Source organism: Callospermophilus lateralis, assembly GCF_048772815.1.
Source record: "Callospermophilus lateralis isolate mCalLat2 chromosome Y unlocalized genomic scaffold, mCalLat2.hap1 SUPER_Y_unloc_1, whole genome shotgun sequence".
In the NCBI taxonomy this organism is placed as follows: domain Eukaryota; kingdom Metazoa; phylum Chordata; class Mammalia; order Rodentia; family Sciuridae; genus Callospermophilus; species Callospermophilus lateralis.
This window is the reverse complement of record NW_027510163.1, coordinates 13,460-35,580: the sequence shown is the minus strand read 5'-3', so window position 1 is coordinate 35,580 and position 22,121 is coordinate 13,460. Positions and strand designations below refer to the sequence as shown.

The 22,121-nt window shown below is 41.9% G+C and overlaps 1 protein-coding gene across 3 annotated transcripts; it reads right to left on the bottom strand.

The window, feature by feature from the left end:
* Positions 1-3,061: 3,061 nt before the first annotated feature.
* LOC143639923 (uncharacterized) lies at positions 3,062-22,118 on the bottom strand. Of its 3 annotated transcripts, XM_077107949.1 has the most exons (6): positions 21,935-22,118; positions 19,316-19,407; positions 16,639-18,457; positions 7,072-7,198; positions 6,827-6,887; positions 3,062-6,259 (listed from the first exon to the last, which is right to left on the bottom strand). In XM_077107949.1, exons 3-6 carry the CDS (start codon positions 16,681-16,683, stop codon positions 4,594-4,596), a joined length of 1,899 nt encoding a protein of 632 aa, XP_076964064.1. In that variant the 5' UTR covers positions 16,684-18,457; positions 19,316-19,407; positions 21,935-22,118; the 3' UTR covers positions 3,062-4,593. The 3 variants fall into 3 exon arrangements, with proteins under 3 accessions (XP_076964064.1, XP_076964065.1, XP_076964066.1); XM_077107950.1 differs by lacking the exon at positions 16,639-18,457; XM_077107951.1 differs by lacking the exons at positions 16,639-18,457; positions 19,316-19,407.
* Between the last annotated feature and the right edge of the window lie 3 nt (positions 22,119-22,121).

The following is a 22,121-nucleotide window of genomic DNA, read 5'->3' as shown; positions in this document are numbered from 1 at the left end:
TTTTTTTTAAGAGAGAGTGAGAGAGGAGAGAGAGAGAGAGAGAGAGAGAGAGAGAGAGAATTTTTTGATATTTATTTTTTAGTTATCGGCGGACACAACATCTTTGTTTGTACGTGGTGCTGAGAATCGAACCCGGGCCGCACGCATGCCAGGCGAGCGCGCTACCACTTGAGCCACATCCCCAGCCCCAGTTGATTTATTAATGGCATTGCTTGTTCTGTATTCCCAAAAACTCTGGTAGCTGTTTGAATAAGCCTATCCACAAATTCAGCGTAAGGTTCATTAGCTCCTTGTATTACCTTAGATAATTGAACTTGTAAACCTCCATGTCCTTGTAAAGTCTACCATGCTCTAACCACAACTACAGCAATTTGTAAGTATATGGCAGGATCATATGCAGTTTGTTGCTGCTAATCCTCTTAAGGTCCCTTTCCTAACAACATACCTAGATTTCTCTGAGGATAACCGGCTACTGCATTTCGCCTAGCCGTCTCCTTGCAAAATTCCTCATTGGCAACCTTCCATAACAGGTAATGTCCTCCATTTAGCACCGCTTTACACATACTAGTCCAATCTGCTGGCGACATGTTCAAGTTGGTAATGGATTCGATGATGCTTACAGTGAAGGGTTCTTGAGGACCATAGGTTGTTATAGCCTCTTTTAGCTGCTTTACTGTTTTGAAATCTAAAGCATGGTGAATTCACTGCTCTCCTGCCTGCTCAAATACAGGGCATGCTAATATTTGAGGTCCTGTCTCAGGATCCCATCTATCAACTACGAAGGTTGGGGCCTCCCAACATATAGAGGTGGCTCTATTGGTTGGACACTTACACCCTCTGGTGATAGAAAGGTGTTAGTAGCAGTCTCCTGTTGTAACTTTTCCCCTGATGGCTTTTTCTGCTCTAAACTTGCTTCCTCTGTCTGACTAGCTCGAGAGACCTTCTCTTTTACTTGAAACTATATGTCTTCTCCTTCCTCTACCATTGTCTGAACTGAAGGCTTTGGACTAAGCAAACAAGATACGAATGTCCATTATGGCAATGTGTCAACTGGAAGAGTTCCTGGGCTTTTCTTTTCTTTTCTATTCTATTTAAAATCTTCACCATGATGGTTCCATTGTGATATATTTAACAACTCCTCCTTAAAAAGCCATGGGCTACATTTTTGTATTGTATCAACGTATGCCCTGACTGCTCTTGATTTTACTGGGATGCCTCCTTCCTCTAACAATTTACTTAACACTCTTTCAGATTGTTTTTTACTAATTTCTGATACCAAAAAAGAAGTAACATCATCAAAGGGGCCCCAGCAAACTTCCAGCTGCCAGCTGATTGGCTCCTCTGCAGTGATGTTCATTGGGCTGTTTCCCTGCCCTTTCAGACTACGGAGCTGCTCATTGGGGGACTCTTTTGGCTCCACCCACATGACCCACTTGTGGCGTGTGTTCTAAAAATAAAATTTGTTTCTGCTTGATAAGTGGCTCGTGAATTGTGCCCAGACAGACTGGGCACAATTGTGCATTTGGTGGCCTGCACGGGAATGACTGAGGGTTAGTGATAAGGTAAACTGCTCACCCCTGAGGGCAGGAGCGAGAGGATGGGTAGCCATTTGAAGATTCTTCTTTCATTTTGTTTCACTTTTGTTTTAAGTTGCCTGTCCGTGGAGATGGGTGAGATGGAAGAAAAACCGCTCACATCTGAGGAAAAACTATTTGTGACTGAGGAACACATAGAGAGAAAGAATGGATGGACATTTCAGGAGGATAGAAAGGGTGATATAATGATTTTTTGTTGTTCCGTTTTTGTTTCATTCTGTTTTGGTTTTGTTTGGCATTCTCTTGTTGAGTTTTATTATAGTAGAAATATGGTGAGGGTCTCTGGAGAAGCTTATTTAAGATTCTTAGGTGCAGAAGGGGGCACCAATACATTAGGGCATCTGACTGGGTCCCTCATTTCCTAGTTTTGATCACAGGCTGTGTATGAAGAAAAGCATCAGATTATGTTCCCAGGGTTACTGAGGTACCCTGAACACAGAAACAAGACCAGCCTGGGTTTTCTGGCATATTTCACCTAAGTATTAGTCATGGGGAGAAAAGCTAAGGTGGATGTCAGTGGTTGAAATTCCCTGCTGTACAAGATGTTTAAGAAAGGGACCAGGTGAAAACATGGGAAAAACCTGCAGAGCTGCATCTACCAAAGTGGTCCTCAGTGGGGTCCATGCACACAGCAGCAGCAACCTCACCACCTGAGCTAGGGGAGGGCTCAGTGCTAAAGCACCTGTCTAGCAAGCACAAGGCAAGATTGGGCCCCTGGCACCAGGGAAAGAAAAGAAATAGAAAGCCACTCAATTAAGTACAGGGCAAAGCATATTTTGAGAAGATGCCTCTCCAAAGAATACATACAAATTACAACTTTTATATTGCCTTTTAATGTGCATACATACAACACAACACATGAGACTTAGAACAAACACGAGTGACAGAGTGGTGGTCCCAGAGTCATCAACAGGACAATAAGGCACCAAGGAAAAGGAAGAGGCCAGTAGCAGGGCACAAAAGGGCACATCTCTATGGTCCCAGCTGCTAGGAGGCTGAGGCAGGGTGACCACAAGTTTGAGGCCAGCGTCACCCCATCTCAAAAAATAACAATAAAAGGGCTAGGGGGAAGCTCAGTGGTGGAGCACTCCTGGGTGAAATCTGAAGGAAAGAAGGGAGCAAAGGAGGAAAAAAGAGACATTTAGCCAATCTTTACAGAATGCTGGAGTGCACAGGTCTCAACTCACATACACAATGTGTAACCAAACTTTAGAAACACACAAAAGAATAAATTGAGAAGTCATGAAGTAATAATTAATTTTTGAGAAAAAGCAGTGGGCAGCATCGTTGTGAGAAAAGTCAAAGAAATCAATAGTTGCATGACACAGTGAGGATGAAAGAACTGCAGTAGTGAGGGCATGTAGAGAAAAGGGTGACTTGATCCTGTTCTTATCCTGCCCTCGCGGGGTCCAGGGGTCCTGAAGGATGAGTGGTGTCGGCAAAAAGATGAGACAGGAGTCCTTCCGTTGGAGAAATCTCCAGAGAGAGAGAGCTCTAATGCAGCTTTCTCTGGGCCATCTTTTATTGCAAATTTTCTCATCATTATAGATTCAGATACGCCATTGATTATACAATCTAAAACTTTTGCCAAGACATGACATTTCCTTAACCATGATTAGGGATACAAAAAACGTAACATTAATTTCCATTTTTCCAGGATATAACCTTTAGTTATTTAATTATTAAAAGTACAGAATCATTAATAAAATGCATCACTAATTTACATTTTTCAGATTTTCCCAAGATTTACTATTTTCTTATTGACTAATGCCAAACTATGAAACCAGACTCTAAGTCTCCGAACCTATCATTAACCTTGAAGTTTAAAGTACACCTTTACTTTATTTCTAATCTAAAATTCTCATCTATAAAAGTCCCCTTAAATCTTATACTTAAAATATCCTAAAGTTTATAAATCATTCTTAAAATATATCCGAAACCCATACAACTGAAAACTTCAGAATTTCTAAACCCCAAAGTCTAAATAGGATAATATTTCTAACATTATTCTAAAAATATACCTTATAAGGCTACTTTAATTACTTCCTAAATTTATTCTCATAAACCTGGTTGAGCTGCTTTCTGAAAGAGTTTCTTTGTTTCTCAGTCAAGGTGCACTAGTTCTCATATCTTTATAATCTTTCTCAATAGAAAGTAAGTTCTAAACATCAGTCCACTTTCCGCCAATATTAACTATGTTCATCATAAATCCCTATGTAAAGTAAAAAAGGGGTTATAAAAAGAGAATATACCTTTATATGTTTTAACTTTCCTAAGTGTATAATATAACTTTCCTCAATCAAAAATGAGACTACATATGGTGGGCTTTGAAAAATAAGCATAATAATTAGGTTTTCTAAGAGCTTGGGTTCTAGTTGATATAATCGATGTGGTGTCTAAAATTCTCGTGACTTTTCAGAGGATGATTGTTGTACAATATCACATTTGTCCTCAATGTACTGAGATAGAAGAACAGCCTTCTACTTTGTCCTTGATATGCTGAGGGGTAGCAGAACAGCCTTCAAGGCATGAACTACCTGTTATGTTCTAGCCATCTGAAATTTAATTTGTTTCACATTTAACATACTCATGCCTCCTGTCAGAAACATAAGCATGAAAATGAAAAGTCCCAATTATATAAAAAAGGGTCTCATGCTTTCTGTTTCCCACCAACCAGTGCAGCTTTGCCAGCATTCACCCTCACTGTGATCCTGTCAAGACAGTGAGTGGGAGATCGCCTTCACCATGGCTCTGTGATAGATGACCACCAGACTAAATCCCCAGTGCTATTGATAGATAGATAGATAGATAGATAGATAGATAGATAGATAGATGACAGATAGATAGATAGATAGATAGATTCAAACATGTGAGCACTTTCTTCTCTTTGAAATGGACAAGAAATATTGATTTACCACATTCAAAGAATTTTTCTACAGAAAACTTATTACATGTTAATGAGTAAAACCTTATTAACAGAAGACTTTGCCAATTGTTTTCATGAGTATGATTTCTCTGCACTATGGGTTGCCTCATGTAAGTGAAGCTGAGCAGATGTAACAAAGGCTTTTCCACATTGTTTACAACCATAGAGCTTCTCTCCGATATGTGTTCTTCCATGTCTTTGAAGTTCACTGGAACTAGCAAAGGCTTTGCCACACTGCTTACATTCATAGGGCTTCTCCCCAGTATGTGTTCTTCTATGTCTTTGAAGGCTACTGGATGCAGCAAAGGCTTTGCCACACTGCTTACATGCATAAGGCTTCTCTCCAGTATGAATTTTTTTATGTAAGTGAAGGTCAGAGGAACGAGTGAAGGCTTTTCCACACTGCTTACATGCATAAGGCTTCTCCGTAGTATGAATTGTTTTATGTGAGTGAAGGCCAGAGAAATGAGTGAAGGCTTTTCCACACTGCTTACACTCATAGGGCTTCTCTCCAGTATGTGTTCTTCCATGAATCTGAAGGGAAGTGGATCTAGCAAAGGCTTTTCCACACTGCTTACATTCATAGGGCTTCTCCCCAGTATGTGTTCTTCCATGAATCTGAAGGTAACTGGATGTAGAAAAGGCTTTGCCACACTGCTCACATTCATAGAGCTTTTCTCCAGTATGAGATTTTTCATGTTTGGGAAGGTAACTAGAACTAGCAAAGGCTTTTCCACAATGCTTACATTCATAGGGCTTCTCCCCATTATGTGTTCTTTCATGTCTGTGAAGGGTATTGGACCTAGCAAAGGCTTTGCCACACTGATCACAAGCATAAGGCTTCTCTCCAGTATGAATTTTTTTATGTGAGTGAAGGCCAGAGAAATGACTGAAGGCTTTGCCACAGTGCTTACACTCATAGGGCTTCTCTCCAGTATGCGTTCTTCCATGAATCTGAAGGTCAGTGGATCTAGCAAAGGCTTTTCCACACTGCTTACATTCATAGGGCTTTTCTCCAGTATGAGTTATTTCATGTGAGTGAAGGTGACTGGATGTAACAAAGGCTTTCCCACACTGCTTACACTCATAGGGCTTCTCTCCAGTATGAGTTCTTTCATGTATGCGAAGTTCACTGGATCTAGCAAAGGCTTTTCCACAGTGCTTACATTCATAGGGCTTCTCTCCAGTATGTGTTCTCTGATGTATTCTAAGTAAACTGGGATAAGCAAAGTCCTTCCCACATACCTTACGTTTAAAATGTGCATTCCCCGTGTGTGTGATCCTGTGCCTTTGAAGATTTGTGTGTGAAATAAAGGTTTGACCACCTTGTTTACAGTGATAGAGTTTCTCTCCAGAATGAATTCTTTCATGTCTTCTAACTAACGAGGAGAACTGAAAGGCTTTCCCACATACCTCACATTGAAAAGGTTTTCCTCCACTGTGTGTTCTCATGTGTCGTTGAACATCTGTGAGAGAAGATGAGGCTTCACCACATTGCTGATATTCATAGGGTTGCCACCCAGTATGAGTATCTTCATGCCTTTGAATGTCACTTGAACAACTGGAGACTTTCCCACATACTGTACGTTCATAGGGTCCATCTTCTGTTTGTATTAACATTTGTGTGTGAACACTTTTAAGAGAAACCAGGGATTGCCTGTGCTGTTTAAATTCACATGGCTTCTCTTCACATTTCTCAGGCTTGTAGAATTTGTGTTCAGAGTGAGATGTGATGTGCCTATGAAGGAATGAAGGGCATATGAAGTCCTTGGCACACATATAACAACCACATGGACTTACTCTATTAAAATTTTTTTTTGTCCAGTTAAGAACTAGAATCTCATTGAAAGTTTCCCCACACTATCTTCTTGGCTGTTGAGGTTTACCACATGGCTTCTTTGAAGAATGACTAGCACATTATCAATACTTGATTCATTCATGATTTTATACTTATTTATGGGTCCTAGGCTTACATTACTACCAACATCAGGTAAAGGCTAGGTTTCCTGATGTGTTCAAATTGCCTGAAAATCAAGATATCCAAAGGAAATAATCCTTTGCAATGCAGCTTCCCTATGGTAATTATCCAAATAGTGATATTCACATGCAATTTCCTATACTTTTGGCATGCCAAGTACTTGGAAAAGACTGAATATCTGTTACAGTTAAGTATACATTTCTAGTAAAAAAAATCTTATAAGAATAAATACATTTCAAATTATGCATACTTCTTGGGTTGGTCTGTTTTAAAAATTATATGACTTTCTCACATTCCCTCAAGAACTCCTCTTGTGGGTACAATTACCTTAGAATAATCTCAGAATTTTTGATCTCATCTTCAATGTCTTTTTCATACCATTTGTTTTCTGAAATGAGAAACCAGAACAATCTTTAGGAATTTTTAGGAGACAGAAATGCTTTGCCAAACTTGTAGGTGCCTTTTATGCTGCAATAATTCAACAATGGATTCCCTTTACATGTTCTATATAAATGACCAAAATAAACATGAGTTCTCTATTAGATTAATTTAAAATAAAACATCATTATTACCTATAGAAGCCAGGTTTCTGAGGACTTCCAGCATCACATCTCTGTAAAGGTTCCTCTGGGAAGGATCCAGCAATGCCCACTCCTCCTGGGTGAAGTTCACAGCCACATCCTCAAAGGTCACTGAGATCTAAAATATCCCACAAATGTTTACTGGAGGTCAGGACAGATTGACAGCAGAAGAAATATGTACTCAATATGCTTGATGTTCACATGATTCTATGAATTTCTGATTAATTCCATGATTTGGTCCAACAAAACTTTTCTGCACTCAATTCCTCACAAACATTTTAACAGTAGAATTGGGCCACTCAGAAGGCAAGCAATTTAGTGATTTTCTCCCTACCATTGGTGAGTTCACAGGAAGTAACACAGGATCCTGGGTCACTTTGTTGGCTACACCTCTATTACATGTCCTAACAACCTTCTCGGAAGTTGAGAGCTAATATTAGCACCCTCGAGAGTACTTACCCTGAGGAAAGAAAGCTGACTGAGTAGGACATTGTTGCAATCACAGAACTCAGCAACTGAGAGAGATTCTACCAACCACAGTGGGTCAGTGTGCCTACACAGTTAATATAGACAACACTGCATTCACTGATCTCTTGATTCTTTCTGAAAGTCTATTGTTCCTTCTTTAAGGAAATGCCTAGAACAGTCCCCACCCATGACTTCTGAGCATTGATCACAAAGAAGCTTCCCCTACAGACAACATTTAGACAACTTGACACTCAGGTTGCCAGAATTTGTGAACTAGGGATTCATGTTGTGGGATTACAAGAAGAGAACAACTAGAAGTTTGCAGGTACATTTCTCCATTAAAAAATTAATAAAATAGTAAACATGCACAATGATTAATAAACACAAAAATTTGATGATTTCTCAAGGTTACTGTCAAAGCAGAATTAGGTAAGTTGAAAGATGGAACATGTCTTACATATAACTCAATGACCCAAAGATGTCACCTTGTCCAAACAAAAACCTTGCAAAGTTTTGTAAGTCTCAAAACAGTTTTCTTATTGAAAAGCAGACATGAATTTCTAAATCTCATAGCAACAACGAATGTACAAGAATTGTCAATAACCTACTGAAAAGCAATCACTTCACTACCATAAGGTCATGTTCCACATAGACATGTTCCACTCAAGGGCAGTTTGGTCAAGAGTAGGCCACATGTGCACTGGTGTCTGTTGTGAAAGAGTTTCCTCCTGCCTGTAATGATGGTGGTGCAAACAAACCTAAGACAGAAGCATTTATAGGGTGTGATAAAGAAGCAGGGTTGCAACCCAGAATCCTCACCTATCTAATACAGTTTGGGTGTGAAACACGCCACTTCATGTACGATCATAACAATACTATGATGTCTGCCCCGTGATGGAACAGCCAAAAATATCACCTGCCAGAAGGTGCCCCTGCCACTGACACACAACCATTCTCAAGGACTTAAAACATGTGATCTCCTGAGCAGCACAGTATCAGCAGAGGTGAGTAACAGACCATGAGGAAGGCTTCAGTGGGCTGGCCTTCACAGCATGGAAAGATGAGTGAGAGCAGGTGTCTTGGATACAGATCACAATGATGGTCTAGGCAAACTCGAATCTGGTGGCAAAGGCACTAATTCCGTAGTCAAAAATCCATTTATTATACATTCAAATATGAAATACTAAAACACTTTTAATGAACTGACAAAAAAATCCATTATATTTATTTGTGGTCAGAAACATTTAGAAAGTAAATAAGCAGGGACTGACCATAGGGCACTTAATGACTGAGCCACATCCCCAGTACATATGCCATTTTGACACAGCACTCAAAAACTTCCTCAGGGCCTTGTGAGAGGCTGAGGGTAGCATTTAAATTTATGATTCTTCTGCCTCATCCTCCAAGGCTGCTAGGAACACAATCATGCACCATTGCACCTGTGGAAATTTAGTTTTGTAGAAGAACATGTTATATGATTCCCTAGTGATAAGAAGAAAAACAATTCAACACTCATAGCAAAATGACACAATGGGGAGCCTGGAACCATCTCACTCCGGCCATGAAATAGAACAAAAGTGGAAACACAATCCAAACCATCAGAACAACAATGTCATCATGCCCCAAAGCCCTGAAAGGTTCACATCAGCTCCATGAAGCAGTCATAAAGAAGAGTGCAGTACAGCAGCCATGGTTTAACATTCACGATCCCTTCAGCCTGACCCTATCTGATGCTGGACACTGGCCTGACATCTCAGTGTGAGGGCCTGGTCACTGACAACAGACTACACACATCTTCTTCAGTTTGGGGCAATTTACACTAAAATCACCATGGAAATATCTTCTTTATTTTTTTAAATTTATTTATTAGTTTTTCAGCGGACACAACATCTTTGTTTGTATGTGGTGCTGAGGATCGAACCCGGGCCGCACGCATGCCAGGCGAGCACGCTACCGCTTGAGCCACATCCCAGTCCCAGAATTATCTTCTTTAAAATATTTTGTTTTTTAATTGTAATTGAATTCAATATCTTTATTTATTCATTTATTTATTTTTTAATGTGGTACTGAGGATTGAACCCATGGCCTCACATGTACTAGGTGAGTGTTCTACTACTGAGCCACAACTCCAGCTCAACCATGGAAATATATTAATGCCTAAGACCAAATCTCACTCTTCTACATCAGAAGTAATCACTGTAAAAAATCAGCAGAAATTCCTTAAAAGGATTTAAGTAAACAAACAGCCTGCATCTAGCAAGAAAGCAAACTATTGTCTACCGGCTCAACCATCACCTAAAATTTGACAAAGAAATTTTCAGAGAGTTTCTTTTAGAAATCAGGTCTCAATAATACCCAGGTTCAGAAACCTGAGGCAGGAGGCTTGCAAGTTCAGTGCCAGCCTTAGCAACTTAATTAGGCCCTAATCAAGTTGGCAAAATCCTGAATAAAAGTTAACAAAAATAAAAGTTAAGGAGGAAGGTTCTGGGGATTTGATTTAGTGGTGAAGCACCTGAGGTTTCACTCCACAGTATGCTCCCCCAAATAAAACCACCGAGATATTCTGAGAAAAGAAGGAAGTTCACACAGACCAGGAGGAAACATTAAAAAGAGGACCATGACCCACATGCTCAGCACTGGTTGCTCTCTCTAGGTGGGGATCTGCAGAGCAAAGGCACAGCAGAGTTTTAAATAGCACCACTGTGTGTTAAAGCACAGGCTCCAGCACAATTACTCACAAAAACCAGACAAGTGAGATTTTGCTGTTTCTACTGTTCTTTTATAGTTTTGGGTGTAGAAAGAAATGAGGCCAAGGGACACTGAGATCTGGTAGCAATAATTGATTGTGACACCATAGACCCCTCCCCCCCCAAAAAAAAATTCCTAAAGCCTGAGGCCTGAGCACAGCTGGGCTTTTACTTTTACACATAAACAAGTTTTGAGGACATTAAAAAGGAAATTGGGGCAATATATTGGAGAGTGAAGTTTTTATTTCTTATATGGAAACAAGCTTGTCAATGGCCTAAAGACTCATACACATTAGGGACTTTTACTACGCTCAACCTGAAGAGGGATTGTTCTTTCTCTGCTATTTTGTTGGCTGCTTCTACTACTGCATTACAGCTACCTGCAGCTGTGGCCAGCCCTCATGGTGAAATGTCAGAGAGCACAGCTGCTGGGTATCAGTCTCCAAATTCACAGCCTGTCAGCTCTGAAACTCCTAAAGTTTCCATTCTTTCAGATGACCCTACCATTCAGGGAAATCTTTCAAAGGAACTGAACACAAAATAATTCACTAAAAATAGCTCAGACACCTAGTCTCTAAGCAAAGGCATGAAGCCTTCAACAAACAGGAACCATAGTATAGGAGAAAAGGAAAAACATATTTTCTGTTTTTAATTTTTTTTTTAGTTGTTGATGGAACTTCTTTCAGTTGTATGTGGTGTTGAGAATCAAACCCAGTGCCTCATGCATGCTAGGCAAGCACTCTACCACTGAGCCACAACCCCATCCCCAAGAAATAAATTTCATTCACTTTTAAAAAATGTACAAAGAATACTGAGGAACAGGAAAACTTAACTCATGAATGGAAAAATACCAGACGTGAGATTGACCGTGCCTGAGTAAGATAAGACTCCAGAATCCCTGGGATTAATGTTTTTCTATTCACTTATTTTTTTCTTTATTTATATTTTGTACCAAGGATTGAACCAAAGGGTGCATAACAAATAAGCCACATTCACTGCCCTATTTTATTCTTAATTATTTCTATTTTGAGAGAGAATTTCTCTAAGTGGCTCAGTGCCTAACTTGTTGAGCCTACCTTTGAACTTCTGATCCTCCTGCCTAAGAGTCCTGAGCTGCTTGGATTAAAGGGATGTGCCACTGTGGTGGCTCTAGGCTAAACTTTCAAGTAACTGTCTTGAATTGCTAGTATGCATGCACCTGAAACAAAGTCAAAATACACCAGGCAGAGACATACAAAACTTCCCAGGACAATGAAGAATACATGGCTACATTGGGAGACATCACCACAACTCTGTTGGGTCTGTGACCCCTGGCCATTAGTCAACAGTGAAACACACAGCCTCCTCAGGATCATAGTACGACTCCCCAGAAAAGGCCACATTCTGAGCCATAAACTTCACCTCAACAAGTGTGCAATGCCAGTGAAATCCCAAGTAGGCTCAAAGAACATGGGAGTTAAAGCAGAAATCAGATCAGAAGCAGCTGGAAAACCTCTAAGCAATGGGAGATGCAACAAAGGGCTCTAAACAGACATAGGAAGACGAGGTTACTCAAGGGTAAATTTGATCATGTTTAGAAAAATGAAATTAAAAAGTCCAACATGGAAAACAGCAGAGATGGAGCACTGGGGGTATCTACACTATCCAAAGCACATATTAGAAAAGAAGAGATAAAAGCAATCATTGACCCAATACTTAAGGAAAGCAAAGAAAAAAGAGCAAGGTAAGGGTAAATTAAGCACAGGCAGGTAAGAGGTGGTGTTGGTGAAACAACAATCAAGAAATCAGCAGGGGCTGGTGCTGGAGCTCAGCTGTAGCACACTCTCCCTGCATGTGTGAGGTACTGGGTTCAATTCTCAGCACTACATATAAATAAATAAAGATCTATGAACAATTTTTTTAAATTAAGAAAAAAATATAGGAAAAAAAAAAAAAAGAAATCAGCAGTCAGCAAAACCAAGTTCTTCCTGAACATCAGCATCACTGACAAACTAATATGTGGCTAAGGAAACAGAGGACAGGAGTGAGGTTATGGCTCAGTGTAGAGAGCTTGCCTAGCACCAGTTACACACTGGGTTCATTCCTTGTCAACACATAAAAGTAAATAAATTAAAACAAAGCTATGAGAAATAAAATAACATAAACAATTAAGAAAACTGAGGACACAGAATCTATCCATTAGAATTAAAAGACCCACCATTACCATCCATGGGCTCTTCAACAATATCATGAACATGCACTTGACACAAATTGATAACTTAGAGGAAGTGGCCCAATAATTTCAGAAAGACCATCTCCTACAACATACACAGAAGGACAAATACACAAAACACATGGGCCTGTGCCTAGAGAAGAAACTGACTCAATAACTCATTACCATCAAAAAAGTGAAATGTAGGACTTTTAGACATCCTACAGGCTGCTACCAGACACTCCAGAACTGCCACCAATTTTCTACATTTCTTTTGAGAATGCAGAAGCAGAGAAAACACCTTCTAATTTCTTTGGAGGCATACGTTACATTACTATCAAAATCAACTTGATAGGAGCTAGGGATGTGGCTCAAGCGGTAGTGCGCTCGCCTGGCATGCGTGAGGCCCGGGTTCGATCCTCAGCTCCACTTACAAACAAAGATGTTGTGTCCGCCAAAAACTAAAAAAAAATAAAATAAATATTAAAAATTCTCTCACCTTTTTTTTTAAAAAAATTAACTTGATAAAATGAGGAAGCTATGAATTACTCTCATGATCATAAATGCAAAATACCTCTACAAACATTACTTAACTGAACCAAAAATAATTAAAAAGAATTGCATGCCAAGTCCAAGATGTTGAAAAGAGTTGAGACTATGAGCTAGCGAGAAGGGGTGTATTATACTATGTGATGGTTCATGTGAATTTTCACCTTGATGGGATTAAGAGAGACTGATGATTGATGGGCTTCTGGGTTTGGCCATGAGGCTGTGTCTAGAAGTGAATGACATGTGGGATAGCAAACTGGAAAACCTCCATATGTGTGGGTAACATCATCAAATAGGATGGTGGTTTGCATGAAATAAAAGTTGCAACAACATGGAGCAGCTGCAGATGCAAGCTCAATTCTACACAGATGGGTTTTCCACTGCTGCTGTGACTGCCTGAGGATATCAGACTTTTCCTTCTTCACTCTTCCAAAGCTGATCTGCCAGTGATTCTCCAGGGAGTTTCCAGAAGCATTGGATCTCACACTAGGGTAGCACCATTGATCTCTCTTGTTCAGAGGCTTCAGCACCTTGGGCTGCACAACTACTACTTATCCAGCTCCCCAGCCAGCAGACGGCCATGGAAAACTCTCCAGCTTCTGGTCACCTAGGACAATCCAATAAATCTCCTTTTTGTATTCATTCTTCTTGTTAATTCTGTTCCAATGGAGAACCCTGACTAATGTACTATATAAGACTATAATCACTATGAAAAATAAATTTAATAAAAAAGTGAATCAACTACCACACCATGGAAGATTCACAAATATATACATAAGAAACAATATTACATACTGAATACCTTTTCCATAATAATGCAAGAGTAAAGGTGTTAGGGTCTGTAAACAAGTCAAGATGGTGCTTGGCATTTTGCCAGGGGAAGTGGTTTATGAAGTAATGCCAGTGAGCCTTTAAGTGTGGAGATTCCTTATTGGTTGACTGCTGTATCTAGTTTATGTTAATTAAGATAAGCTGTGTGTAATGTATATATACCCCTCCGGTCCTACAATAAATGGCTCCCACTCCTGCTGTATCAACCTACACAAGTTGATCGTCACCCCCCGGTTATTTTGCTGCAGCTGGGCTGCACCAGATGGTGGCCCGTACGGGGAGCCCTGGGACACTCAGGGGTGATGAAAAAAAAAGCTGCCCGTCCATAAAAAGATAGGACGGGAGCAAATCTGCTCATCCCTAAGCAGACAGGGCGAAAGAAAGAATGACCATTTTAAGAAGATGGAGAGGATTAATACAGCATGTTTGTGTCTTGTTTTGTCTCAGTGTATTGTATTGTCTTTATGATGAAAATATGGAAGGGGTATTAAGTAAATTGCTAAGAGAAGGAAACACCCCAGTGGAACCAAGAATAGTTAGGGCATGTGTTGATGGAAGTCCAGGAACTCTAATCAGAAAGAAAAAGAAAGTTAAGAAGAAGGGCTGGGGATGTGGCTCAAGCGGTAGCGCACTCGCCTGGCGTGCGTGCGGCCCGGGTTCGATCCTCAGCACCACATACAAACAAAGATGTTGTGTCTACCAAATACTAAAAAATAAAAAAATATTAAAAAAAAAAAGAAAGTTAAGAAGAAGAAGGATTATCAGGAAAAAAGTTGCAACAAAAGGCTATTACTGAATACTTTTATTTACCGGAGGGTACATAAAGGCTGTCACATGCACGAGCCAGTCATGGCGCAGAAAGGACTTTCCAAGCAGCGGCAGCTGGCTCTTCCCCACCCTCCAGCCCAGGGAGCAGGACACCACTGCGAGAGCCCAAATCCAAACCTGACCAGAGGCACAGTCTCGCAGGCTCTTGCTCGCTGTGCCCAATGGCAGTTTGAGTCCAGAACACTCCCCGGACTCTCCCCGGGGCCATCTGGGGCTGCCTGGGACACTGCAGCCAGAAGACAGCCCGGGTCCCTGAAGTTTGATCATTTCCAAGGCCAGTAACTACAATGGTTCTCCCACACCTGGAAGCTAATGAGTAATGAGCACTATTAAGGCCTATTTCAAATGTAAAAAACCCTGAGATAATGTACTAAATTGTTCAGAAGGGTGTTTTCTTAGTGCCTGCTAGAATACTACAGGATTTTCTTTAGCCATCTGGAGTTCCTGCCTTTGTCCCAGTGCCAGTGAAGACGAAGGTGGAAGAATTTCCAGTGTTACTGAGACTTCGGATCAAGCTAGCTGCCTGCAGAACTTACCTGGACTGTGATTTAAGCTAGCTGCCTGCAGAACTTACCTGGACTGTGAGTTAATCTATTGAGACACTGCTTTACCTGGATTGAGACAACAAACTGTAATCTACAACAAACTGTAACTCAGTATCTTTGCTAACAGTGTTATTGCTGGTATAATTTTTTCAAAGGGCTTCTTGCATGGAGCCATCAATTGGCTTGGTATTGTGGCATGTTGTATCCTCCCCTTCTGCTTGTAGCAGACTATTTATGGTGTTTGTGTAAAAACCACTATGGTTGTTATTTAAATTAAACAAAAGGGGGAAATGTTAGGATCTGTAAACAAGTCAAGAGGGCGCCTGGCATTTTGCCAGGGGGAGTGGTTTATGAAGTAACGCCAGCGAGCCATTAAGTGTGGAGATTCCTTATTGGTTGACTGCTGTATCTAGTTTATGTTAATTAAGATAAGCTGTGTGGAATGTATATATACCCCTCCGGTCCTACAATAAATGGCTCCCACTCCTGCTGTATCAACCTACACAAGTTGTTCATCACCCCCCGGTTATCTTGCTGCAGCCAGACTGTGGCATAAAGGAAAGAGGAAGAGTTATATATACAAATTTCAAAACTATGAAGAAAAGCAAGGAAACTGATTTTCAATACTGTTTCCACTTTGAGAGAAATGGGTGACTTATCTTTAAAAGTCATTATAACTCCTGGTGTGGTGGTGTGCACTTCAGATTTTAGGAGACTGAACTTCCCCAAGATCTACTCTCTCTGAAAAAACCCTGAGCATTTTAGTAAATTTTGTGAAATCCAGGACCAGGAGTGCTGTACTTCTTGGTGAACTTAACAGAAACTACGCCTAAAAATGGAAATAGTGGACCATATCTAAGATCAGTGAAAATCTTGTAGAGATCACAGTGAGTATGAATATAGTATTATGTAACTGCTAAATTTCATAAGCTAATAGTCTAGCTGCCAGCGTGGTGGCACAAAGATGAGGCATATTTTTTTAATACTTGTGATTGAACCCAGAGGCAGTTGACCACTGAACCACATCCCCAATCTTTGAAGTCTCATCAAGTTGCATAGGGTCTCCCTAAGTTGGTAAAGATGTCCTCAAACTTTAAACCTTCCTGCCTCAACATCTGGAGCACCAAAAGGTACAGGGGTGCACCACTGAATGTTGCTGCAAATTAGAATATTTAACAAATGAAAATGTAAGTAGACTTTCTAAAATCCCCTCTGTCTTCTCTTTTTCATAATATTTCACCATATTTGGTTTTTAATAAATAAACTTGGGCTTCAGATAATAAGCAGATCATTTCAAAGTGATAAAGACAAAATGGCTGGTGCTGAGGAAGCAAACCTAATAGGCTCAAGAAGTACGGAAGGTCCCTGCCAGCCGGGACATCCTCACACCTGGACATACCCACTGAAGCACTGTATGATCACTCTCCCAAGAGACCTGGACCATGACTCCAGCTTATGAGGCTTTTCGGGTTTTCACAGCACTGCACTGGGGTGGCTCGTCCTTAGGCTCTGGGATAGTTTTTGTTCTTTCACACTGTGAGAGATTGCAAGGGTCAGGAATCACTGGTGACCTGGCCCCTCAGCACCAGCATCCACAGGCTGACTGCACACCTGTCTCCAAGGAATGGGAACAGGGCTTGGGAAAAATAAGTCCCAAGAAGTTAGTTGTCTAGATGACACTTGTTCTAGAACATTCCTTAGCCCCAAGACTTCCAGCTGATCCCCCAAAGGCTGTACTTTACACCTTAGACTGCCCTCTAAGAGGAGCTGACCAAGTGCCTAAAATTCCTTGAACGATGCAGGATACATGATACCTGTGGGCACATTGTGGCAGGCCCAGGAAACACTAGTGATTGAGAACATAGGACTCTGTGAGGTGTCCAAAGGAAACTTGCCTGAGAAAATCGGATATGGTGCTTATTCCTAAGAAAGATAAAAGGAGAAGCAAAGAATTTTTGCAGGTATGAACTGAAATTCTCTATGAACTTGCTCTATATCAATGGAACTTCAGACCACTTGACTTTGGGGAACTAAACCACCATGAAGGCAGTAAGACAGGGTTCTGGATGAATGGCAAAAATTATCTTGGGCTATCGTAAGCCCTTTAAAAGCCAATTACCTCAATTTCTGTGTTAGTTCAAAATTCTCAGAACAAATAAACTTCTCAGTATATATTACCAACCTTATTTGACATATAAGCACCATCTTCCAAAGCTAACAATGTAATAACAGACCTAAAGAAGAAATCCCCCAACCCTTTTTACTGTAGTCACCGATCTGATGATCCTACCAATGCAACTGGTTAATGTATTCTTACATAACTTTCTTCACAAATGTTCTTCTCGGCTATGCACACTGGAGCACAACTACAAAACCAGCAGGTTGAGAAACTGAGTCAGGAGGACTGCTAAATTCAAAGCCAGCCTCAGTAACTTAGTGAGGCCCTAAAGACAATCAGGCCTCAAAATAAAATATAAAAAGGGCTGTGGATATGGCTCACTAGTTAATTACCCCTGGGTTCAATCCTTGGTATTAAAAAAAAAAATAAAAAATGTAATTTCTTCCAGAGTGGAACACATACATCATTCAGGATAAGTTAAATGAACATCCTCATGTTCCTGAGGATGGTCATTAATATTTGAGTCAAAATAAACTATATTCTTCAGGTATGGTGGCCAGAGCCTTTAATTCCAACAGAATTGAGAAGCTGAGGCAGGAGGATCACATGTTCCAGGTGAGGCTAGACAACATAGCCAGATCCTGTCTGAAAATAAAGTTTAAAAGGGCTGGGGGTGAAGGACAGTATAATAAATCAAGCATCATTATCCTATGTGCGTATATGACTAAATGACCATTATGTACAACCACAAAAAGGAGAAGTTAAACTCTGTTTATGTATAATGTGTCAAAATGTTTTTACTGCCATGTACAAGTAATGAAAACCAAGTAAAACAAATAAATAACTTCTGCAAAAACTAACAAACAAAAAAGGGCTGGGGATGTAGACCAAGATTCAATATCCCTTATAAGAGGTGCCTTATTTCATTAAAGCAGCTATTTTACCCAAACACAGGATGTGTCAAGTGATTATTCTTTCCCCTCAAGTATGATATTCAGAACAGAAAACAAATGCTTTCAAAAGTGTTATTCTTGCCAGGGATAGGGGCACAGGCCTGCAATGCCAGGGACACAGGCGACTGAGCCAGGAGGATCACAACCTGGAAGTGAACATACAAAACAACTGAGATAGAATCACACTTTAAAAAAATAAATAAATAAAAAATAAGGGAGGGGGTGTGCCTGAGGATTTCACTGATAAAGCTTCTCTAGTTTTGATCCCCAACATAAAAACAATATATTCCTTGCAATACTTCACTAGAGAGAAAGTGAAAATTAATAGACTGTGTCCATTGGAAACACAGGAGGAAGACCAGATATTTGAGAAGGATGGGAAGAGAAGAGGAAGATGGCATTTTAGAACGCAGCAGGCAATTGCAAATGAAGGACCTACAGCAGCCTATGGAGAAACTAAACTGGAGGAAGAAAAGTAGATTTGCCATCCTGCTTCCTACACATTTGGAAGAGAGGGTGTGGGCCACCAGCAGGGAGAGGAGGGGAAGCCAGGGACCTGAGGCACCCATTCAAAAATGGAAGCCAAGGGACAGGGACAGGGCTCAAGGTCACCTGCCAGTGGGAACTGGGCCTCATGCTCTGCAGCTGACCTCAGGGACCAGCCCAGAGAGCAGAAGCCCAGGGCCATCCACCATGAAGGACTAGACTGCACCCTCTGCACCAACCTAGGGCACCCAACACCCAGCTCACCCCGAGGGACCAGTGGACAGAGGTAGGGCACCCAACATCCAGCTCACCCCGCAGGACCAGTGGACAGAGGCTCAGGATCAGCTGCCAGCGAGGTGACTTTAAGGATCTACCATCCAGCCCAACCCCCAGGACCAGGGGACAGAGACCCAGGGCAACCTCCAGAGGCAACTCCGCCAGGCTCTGCAGCTCACCCAATTGTGGGAAACCCAAGGTAGGTGCTGACCACGTACCTTCAGCCCTCGTCACAAACTCACCATTTTTGTCTTCCTTGGGGACCTGGTGTTCTCTTGAGGAAACTCCAGACACCAGAGATCTCGGGGACACTGGCTGCTCAGAATCACCTAGGCTTTTTGAGCAGAGCACATGGGGCCCGGAAAGGAAAGAGCCGAGTTGGTGAGGACAGTTCCACCCCAGCATCCCTAATGGGCCACCTCCAGGAACATCTCTGCCGTGTGACTGACAGCTAAGGTTATCCAATCACTAACTAAAATTGCCTAGAGTGACAGTTCTTTTCAGGTGACAAGTCTTGGCTGGGCTGGAAAAAATTCCAAGTTAGAAGCCTTTGCTTGGAACTTGGTAAGGATGGGATTGAGCTATGGCTCGGGGAGACTGCTTTCCCAGCATGGGTGATGCCCTGGGTGTTACCCTCACCACGGAAACAAACAACAATTAACAAAAGAAGTTGCTTGGGGAGCCTGAGGCAGGAGGAGCCCAAGGTTCAGGTCAGGATCTACAGTGTTACCCGTGTTTACTGTGACGGGTCCTTGCTTCCCCAAATGCTGAAGTATAACACCAGAGAAGCACGTGGAGAGTGGAAAGTGGAAGGCTTAATTAAGGAAGAGCAGAAAAGATTCGCCCCCACCCCCCAGGAAGATGGCGACTGGAAAAGAGAAATCCCTGGAAAACCGAGGTCTTCTCCCTTTTATACCTAAGGTGGCCTTTTGTTCTCCCACATTCCTGTTCTTTCTCTTTATTGTGCATGTGATGGGGGATGCAAGTGGAAGGACAAAGGGTAGGTAACTGGTGGACTGATGGGGCAGGGAGCAGAAACCAGGGCAGGAACAGCCTAGGGTGGTTTCATTAGCATCTCCCTGTTTTACTGGGAGCTACTTCATTATCCCTTGTTAGGACCTGCCCAGGGTCATGGGACACTAATATTTCAATTTCTCAGGTGTTTTTCTGGTTTTCCTAGGCTCAGATTAGACTCCATTTTCTTGATGGTTCCTAATAAACCCCATTAACCTAGCTACATAAACTCTTCTCTTTAAATCTGGTTTCTCAAAGAGGGAGATCCTAGCCAGAACAGAGAAACAAAAAGTGGCTTTTATGTGTGTATGTGACAACTTGACTATGGTAACTCCATTTTGTGAACTCAGCCATGACACACAAAAAAGTCATGACTGGGGCAGTTTGTATTCTTTTTTTCATGAAAAGCCCCCAAGAACACAGAATTATCTATGGTGCCGGGCTGGGGATGTGGCTCAAGCGGTAGCGTGCTCGCCTGGCATGCATGCGGCCCGGGTTTGATCCTCAGTACCACATACAAACAAAGATGTTGTGTCCGCCAAATACTAAAAAATAAATATTAAAAATCTCTCTCTCTATCTCTATCTCTCTCTCTCCCCCCCCAACTCTCTTTAAAAAAAAAAAAAAAAAAAAAAAAAAAGAATGATCTATGGTGCCAACTGGAGACTAACTGACTGAAACTTTCAGCCTTGCTTGCACTGCCTGAACTCCCAAACGTCCCTTTTATGGTATTTGTGCTTAAATATGGAGTCAACTGAAGGCACGTGCATCACTTTGACCATCTCATTGTTTCGAGAGCAGAGTGTCTGCCAGGAGCCAGCAATAAAGGCTTAACTGGAATGAGACTGTGTGGTCTGAGAGTTATTTGAGGGTCTCAGTATTACAATGTGAACTTCTGAGTCCCTCCCCTTACATGATGAGTATAAAATTCTGAAACCACCTGAACTTGGGGTTCAGGGGATTGATTGATTGATTACAGCAAAAGCTGGGCCCTCTGAGACTGGCTGCAGCCAGATAAAACTGTTTCTGGCTATCTTCAGTGCCTTGCCTCCTTTGTCCCTACATCATTATTACCCTGTGTGCTTACGTGACTACATGACTGGGGTGACTCTACATCATGGACTATCAGAAAAGGGAGCAGTTATACTCTATTGATGAAGCCCACGATTCCATATCCCTGGGATCTATAAACAACCTCCTTATTCCCTTTAAGGCAGTTATTTGGACCAAACACAAGGAAGTGTTAAGTGATTATTCTTTCCCCTCAAGAATAATATTCACAAATAGAAAAAAATGCTTTCAAAAGTGTTCTTCTTGGCAGGGACAGTGGCACAGGACTGTCATTCCAGATACGTGGGAGGCTGAAGCAGGAGGATCACAAGTTAAGGCTGCGGAAGGAGGGAGGAAAGGAGGGAGGGAGGGAGGGAGGAAGATTCTTTCCAATACTTCACTAGATGAAAAGTGACAATTAGCAGACGGTGTCCATTTGTCCCGAGTGGGAAGAACGAACGTCTGGCTGAGCTGTGAGGTGGAGGGAAGGTGGGTTTTAGAAGGCAGGAGGCGCCTGCAATTTGGAGGACAAACAGCAGCCTCCGGAGGAGCTCCCCTGGGAGGAGGAAGGTGCATTTGTGGCCCTGCTTCCTCCACGTTGGGAAGAGTGGGTCGGGCCACCAGTAGGGAGCAAAGGGGACACCAGGGACCTGAGCCGCCCTTCCAAACCCAGGGAACCAGGGGACAGGGCACAGGGCCACCCTCCAGCGCGGACTCCGATGCCCTCTGCAGCTCACCCGCGCTGGGCCCCAAGGCAGGTGCTGACCGCCTACCTTCAGCTCTAGTCGCAAACTCACCATTTTTGGCTTCCCCGTGGTGACCCGGTGTCCTCTGGAGGAACCTCCGGGTACAGGAGAGCCCCAGGGACACAGGCTGCGCAGAGTCCCCGGATTTCTGGAGCAGAGAACTCAGCCCCGAGAAGGAGGAGCCCAGTCGGTAAGGAAGAAAAGCCCGCGAGATTGCGGAAGCCCGCCCTCCCCCTTC

Excerpts from the sequence above, each read along its gene's own strand:
- LOC143639923 (XM_077107949.1), bottom strand. The coding sequence starts at position 16,683 with ATGGTCCAGGTCTCTTGGGAGAGTGATCATACAGTGCTTCAGTGG. Across the intron at positions 6,888-7,071 it reads CAGAAACCTGGCTTCTATAG|AAAACAAATGGTATGAAAAA; the intron begins GTAATAATGATG and ends TTCTCATTTCAG. Across the intron at positions 6,260-6,826 it reads AATTCTGAGATTATTCTAAG|GCACATCACATCTCACTCTG; the intron begins GTAATTGTACCC and ends ATTCCTTCATAG.